At 47.6% G+C, this 6607-nt stretch overlaps 1 protein-coding gene across 1 annotated transcript; it reads left to right on the top strand.

The window, feature by feature from the left end:
• Window positions 1–1353: 1353 nt before the first annotated feature.
• On the top strand, window positions 1354–5117 carry LOC311328928 (phosphatidylinositol-3,5-bisphosphate 3-phosphatase MTMR14-like; the record flags this gene model as incomplete). The annotated part of the gene is made up of 3 exons (XM_084462823.1): window positions 1354–2273; window positions 3092–3240; window positions 5009–5117. Coding segments are annotated over exons 1-3 (432 nt in total), but the record flags the coding sequence as incomplete, so codon positions are not given.
• Window positions 5118–6607: the final 1490 nt, after the last annotated feature.

Genomic DNA, 6607 nt, shown 5'->3' with positions numbered 1-6607 from the left:
ATCAGTCACGGTTTAAAAAAAAAAAAAAACTACTTATCTCTATAGGACCTTGAACTATGACTTGAACTCTCAAAGACTCATCTTGTGCCACTCATTGTAATACAGTATCTGTAATGTTTGGTTCTGACTGAGGTTGCAAGGTTTAACCTGAACATTATTGACCTTGCATGCTGAATTTGTAAGTTACGAAACAACAATTTAAGACAAATTTGCTCAAATAAAATTAGCCTAATTATAATTTAATGGATCGAGTCAGTGTAGAATTAAAAATTAATCTTGTGAAAATTGCCACGTTTGTATCGTGGCCTATGCACTCATCTCACGGCCTACATGAATCCTGACCCTGAATGATATCAGCATCTATGTGCCTGTATGTGAAGCTGCCTACAAGGCAATGATGTTTTTCCTGGGAGATTAATAGCCTAGCCTGCACGTTCACTGGGGAAAACGCATATAGTCTACTTAAAAATATTGGGAAGACAATATTTAAAATGCCATACATTGTCAATGATGTAGTCTTAGACATAGTCAATGAGTTGACGACCCACCCCTACATATTCCAGAGGGAAAAAAAAAACAGTAATCACCCGGGGGCCAGATAAGTGAGCTGTAAAAATTCTTCCCTGACCCCTCTCAACAAGGCGATCGAGCAAGCTCCAGGAGTATGTTTGTCTACCAGATGAGAACATTTCTAAAGCAATAAATTACATTAAAGCAATAAATTACATTATTGGGAAGGGGGAAACATTTTTTTATTTTTATTTTTTATTATTAAGCTTAAGGCTTTTCAGCTTTAATGGTAGGCTATAGGACAGTGTAGAGAGACAGGAAATGTGGGAGAGAGAGAGGGGAGGACATGCAGCACAGGACCCGAGCCGGGAATCGAACATTATTAATGTTTCCCTTGGCTACAGGAAGGCTATACAGCATGTGAACCTCTTCAGTATCACTTTGTGTCACTCTAGTTGAATGTCAATGATAACAATAGGCTTATGAGAGATTTGTTTGGAATAAAGTGTATATAGGCTTATTAGAATAGGCCTTGAATGAACACTGTAGGTCTACATAAGTACATATTTTCTATGAGAAGGGGCGGGGGCATGGACTCCAATAACCTTATTGCCATTTTTTTGTTCTTTTGAGAAAAATGTCACTGTAAGATAATTGCATCTAAGTGTGTTTACTAATTGTGTTTACTAATTGTGTTTACTAATTGTGTTTACTAATTGTGTTTACTAATTGACAACATGACGTCATTTGAGGAAGTGGTTTGTAGACGTTTAAGGGGGCGATGCTCGTCACGTGTTAGAGTCCACTTCCTGTTTACCACTTGCTCCTTGAGACAGCCCACGGGTTGCAACACTTTGACACTTCTGTGGTTTGGATCCAGGCAAAAAAACCACAGATTTGAGCTCCTGCAGCCACGACATCGATCACCTTCATACTCCTGTCTTTTTTTTAATAATCGTCGAGGAAACGGAGGGGAAATGAAGACGTGACATTGAGGAACCGTGACTAGGCCCGGAGTCCCCGAGCTTTCCTGAGTCCGGCGCCCGGACTTCATGCTCGGATTTCGGATCACATCTCTGTGGTTAACCGCCGCCGCACGGAACTCACATGTAAAGCGGGAGAGGACGACAGAGCAGTCAGCTGATTGATTCACTCAGTCTCACATTTGGTAATGTGTTGATTTGCGTGAACAGTTCCAGATCTTGCACTTCAATTCAGCATTGACTGGCTAAGCTAAGCAGCTAGCTACAGGCTCCAGCCCCTGAGCTAAAGGGCTAGCTCACTCCTCCCTAGCTCACTCCTCCCTAGCTCACTCCTCCCTAGCTCACTCATCCCTAGCTCACTCCTCCCTAGCTCACTCCTCCCTAGCTCACTCATCCCTAGCTCACTCCTCCCTGTGTAGAGGTTCTCGTCCCGGCGGGGCCCTGAATCCTGGGAGGAGACCCGGCTCCGGCCCCTTCAAGCGGGCGGTCAGGGAGAAGCTGGCTGGGAAGGGATGGCCTGGTCGGTCTTCCCGGTCCCAAGGACAAGGTTCTGCGGTGTTTGAAGGAGGGCGAGTTCGGATACAGCCCAGCTTGGGTCGGGGTGCCATGATGGCCTCCTCCTCCTCCGTGTCCCCCTCCTCCGTGTCCCCCTCCTCCGTGTCCTCCTCCGTGTCCCCCCTCACCGACTCCGGACTGGCTGGTAGAAAGAGCGAGGAAATTGCGGATTTGATAGATTTGTTTTCGAAGATGCAGTTCAGAGCCAAAGAAGTCACCCCGCGGGTAAGTTTGAGGTCCACAGTCATTTTGCTCACTCTGACAACCACTAGAAGTCAGATGACAGTCGGTGTTGCCATCATAGGAACGTCACTTCCACACAGTAACCCTGACCCTAACCCTAACCCTAACCCTGACCCTAACCCTGACCCTAACCCTAACCCTAACCCGTCACTTCCACACAGCAGCCACACAACACAACGACTTTGGGTGACGGTAATCCTTCACATACCAACCTCCATGTGTCAACAGATTGGGTTGGATCTCAGGTCCTCTGACAGCTACCTATTGTGTGTGTGTGTGTGTGTGTGTGTGTGTGTGTGTGTGTGTGTGTGTGTGTGTGTGTGTGTGTGTGTGTGTGTGTGTGTGTGTGTGTGGGGGGGGGGGGTCTTTCAGGAGGTCTCGTTGGCGGGTGGGCTGCCCCTCCAAGGCAATAATAGGGGAAACACTGTACTGTTATGGCTGATCCATTCAGTACAACAATTGTCAACAAGGGTTTTGCCACCAAGTACTAAGTCATGTTTTGCGAAGGGGTCAAATACTTATTTCACTCATTAAAAGGCAAATCAATTTATAACTTTTTTTGTGATGCGTTTTTATGGACTCTCACTGTTAAAATAAACCTACCATTAAAATTATAGACTGATCATTTCTTTGTCAGTAGGCAAACTTACAAAATCAGCAGGGGATCAATTAATTATTTCCCTCACTGTAACTACCATCTTAACTGTTCTTCACATGGCTCTTCTGTTCTGTTTCGAGGGGGAATTTCATGTAATCTCTCTTCAAACCTATTAACACCCTCCGTGTCTCTGGTCTTGCAGGTGGAGGTGATCGAGAAGCGTTGCTTGGAGCTCTTCAGCCAAGACTACAAGTACAGCATCATCCACAACACCAACGGAGAAGTGTGTGGCCACTACCCCCGACAGATCGTCTTCCTGGAGTACGAAAGCACAGAGCTCAATAAGGACAGGTGGGCTACTAGAGCTGGGTATCGAGTCGAATTTCAAGAATCGATTCGATTCCGATTCACAAGGTTCAGAATCGATTATCTCGATTCGATTCAATATCGATTCGGTTAGTGTTACTAAAACCTTTTTTTTTTTAGCTGTAACCTTAATTACATGACTGCCAAGTTATGCAACACATCAATACTACGGCTGGGTATCGATACTGATTTCCAAAAATGAATGAATGAATGAATCATTGAATGAATTAATGAACTATTCATTCATTTATTCATTCATTCATTAAATAAAAGATCGATTCTGGGATTCGTGAATCGATTCTGAATCATTCTTTAAACCCAGCCCTATGGGCTACCTCAGCTGGCAATTTCAATCAATCAATCAATCAATCAAAGCTTTATTTATATAGCGCATTTCATACCCAGAGGCAACACAATGCGCTTTACAGAGAACAAGGGAGGTGGGCATACGACCCACCCCTACATATTCCAGAGGGAAGCAAAAAAACAGTAATCACCCAGGGACCAGAAAAGTGAGCTGTAAAAATTCTTCCCTGACTCCTCTCAGCGAGGCGATCGAGCAAGCTCCTTTCATCACCGATACAAAGTTCACTACACTTGGTAACCAAGTACGCTTGTTTATCTGGACCCCAGTCCAGTCCACATGTGTGAGTGTGCGTTTTAACTAGCGTTTACTATCCGCCCAGTCATGTCTAGTGAGTCCAGTCCACATGTGTAAGTGTGCGTCTGAACTAGCGTTACTATCGGCCCAGTCATGTCTAGTGAGCCCAGTCCACATGTGTGAGTGTGCGTTTGAACTAGCGTTACTATCCGCCCAGTCATGTCTAGTGAGCTGTTAAAAAAGGGATTGAGAAAGTCTGAAGTGTGTTCTTTTATATTTGTTATCTGGAAGTGATGTCAGAGTCACATGATCGGAGTGGATATACGTAAGATAATATTGTACATTTGTTATGTAATGTGTAGCGCAATGAATCCAGGCTAAATCGTGTGACAAATGAAGCTACACTGATATTAGAGGACTTGATTCACCCTCTCTTCTTTCACTCAACTTTCACCTCTTCTTCAAAAGACTTCAACATTAGCTCCAGAATAACAGTATATAACGCCACATAGGGCTGGGTATCGAGTCGAATTTCAAGAATCGATTCGATTCCGATTCACAAGGTTCAAAATCGATTATCACGATTCAATTCGATTTCGATTCGATTCAATATCGATTCGGTTAGTGTTACTAAAACCTGTTTTTTAAGCTGTAACCTTAATTACATGACTGCCAAGTTGTGCAACACATCAATACTAGGGCTGGGTATCGATACTGATTTCCAAAAATGAATGAATGAATGAATGAATCATTGAATGAATTGATGAACTATTCATACCTTCATTTATTCATTCATTCATTAAATAAAAGATTTTCGATTTTGGGATTCATGAATCGATTCTGAATCGATGAATCGATTTTTTAAACCCAGCCCTAACGCCACAGTTAGATTACCAGCACACACACACGCAAGAAAAGAAATGTTGCCATGTACTTGAATGACGGTGTGTCTGGTCATGTTTGGACGGCCATAACTGACTGTTGCCTATGTCGTGTTTTTCGTTTGTATTTTACTGTCTTTTATGTGTAGTTTTACTCATTGTTTTCTGACTGTCTTTTTTGACCTGTGAAGCACTTTGTGACTCTGTGCTGTGTAAAGTGCTATCTAAATAAAGTTTTACTTACTTACTTGGCGCGGTGGGCGGGATGCAGGTTCGAGAGCACGGTGCAGGTCAGCAGGCTGCAGGACCTGGTGACCCGTAGCAGGATGGCGCGCTGCCGAGGGAGGTTCGTCTGCCCCGTCATCCTCTACAACGGCAAGGTAGGGCTGCTCCACCTCGGCCGGTCTCCCCAGCTAGTCTCCCCGCTAGTCTCCTCCGCTAGTCTCCTCCGCTAGTCTCCTCCGCTAGTCTCCTCCGCTAGTCTCCTCCGCTAGTCTCCTCCGCTAGTCTCCTCTGCTAGTCTCCTCAGCTAGTCTCCTCCGCTAGTCTCCTCCGCTAGTCTCCTCCGCTAGTCTCCTCCGCTAGTCTCCTCCGCTAGTCTCCCCCGCTAGTCTCCTCCGCTAGTCTCCTCCCCTAGTCTCCTCCGCTAGTCTCCTCCACTAGTCTCCTCAGCTAGTCTCCTCCGCTAGTCTCCTCAGCTAGTCTCCTCAGCTAGTCTCCTCCGCTAGTCTCCTCCGCTAGTCTCCCCCGCTAGTCTCCTCTGCTAGTCTCCTCTGCTAGTCTCCTCAGCTAGTCTCCTCAGCTAGTCTCCTCCCCTAGTCTCCTCCCCTAGTCTCCTCCGCTAGTCTCCTCCGCTAGTCTCCGCTTGTCTCCCCGCTAGTCTCCTCCGCTAGTCTCCTCCGCTAGTCTCCTCCGCTAGTCTCCTCCGCTAGTCTCCTCCGCTAGTCTCCCCAGCTAGTCTCCTCCGCTAGTCTCCTCCGCTAGTCTCCTCCGCTAGTCTCCTCCGCTAGTCTCCCCAGCTAGTCTCCTCCGCTAGTCTCCCCAGCTAGTCTCCCCAGCTAGTCTCCTCCGCTAGTCTCCTCCGCTAGTCTCCTCCGCTAGTCTTCCCCGCTAGTCTCCCCAGCTAGTCTCCTCCGCTAGTCTCCTCCGCTAGTCTCCTCCGCTAGTCTCCTCCGCTAGTCTCCCCCGCTAGTCTCCTCCGCTAGTCTCCCCCGCTAGTCTCCTCCGCTAGTCTCCCCCGCTAGTCTCCTCCACTAGTCTCCTCCGCTAGTCTCCTCCGCTAGTCTCCTCCGCTAGTCTCCTCCGCTAGTCTCCTCCACTAGTCTCCTCCGCTAGTCTCCCCGCTAGTCTCCTCCGCTAGTCTCCTCCGCTAGTCTCCTCCGCTAGTCTCCTCCGCTAGTCTCCTCCGCTAGTCTCCTCTGCTAGTCTCCTCTGCTAGTCTCCTCAGCTAGTCTCCTCAGCTAGTCTCCTCCCCTAGTCTCCTCCCCTAGTCTCCTCCGCTAGTCTCCTCTGCTAGTCTCCTCTGCTAGTCTCCTCCGCTAGTCTCCTCCGCTAGTCTCCCCTGCTAGTCTCCTCCGCTAGTCTCCCCAGCTAGTCTCCTCCGCTAGTCTCCTCTGCTAGTCTCCTCCGCTAGTCTCCTCCGCTAGTCTCCCCAGCTAGTCTCCTCCGCTAGTCTCCTCTGCTAGTCTCCTCCGCTAGTCTCCCCTGCTAGTCTCTTCAGCTAGTCTCCTCCGCTAGTCTCCTCCGCTAGTCTCCTCCGCTAGTCTCCTCCGCTAGTCTCCCTCCCGCTTGTCTCCTCAGCTAGTCTCCTCAGCTAGTCTCCTCCGCTAGTCTCCTCCGCTAGTCTCCTCCGCTAGTCTCCTCCGCTAGT

This window comes from Borostomias antarcticus (genome assembly GCF_949987555.1).
Source record: "Borostomias antarcticus genome assembly, contig: scaffold_935, whole genome shotgun sequence".
NCBI lineage: Eukaryota > Metazoa > Chordata > Actinopteri > Stomiiformes > Stomiidae > Borostomias > Borostomias antarcticus.
This window is presented reverse-complemented; position numbering and strand designations above follow the sequence as displayed.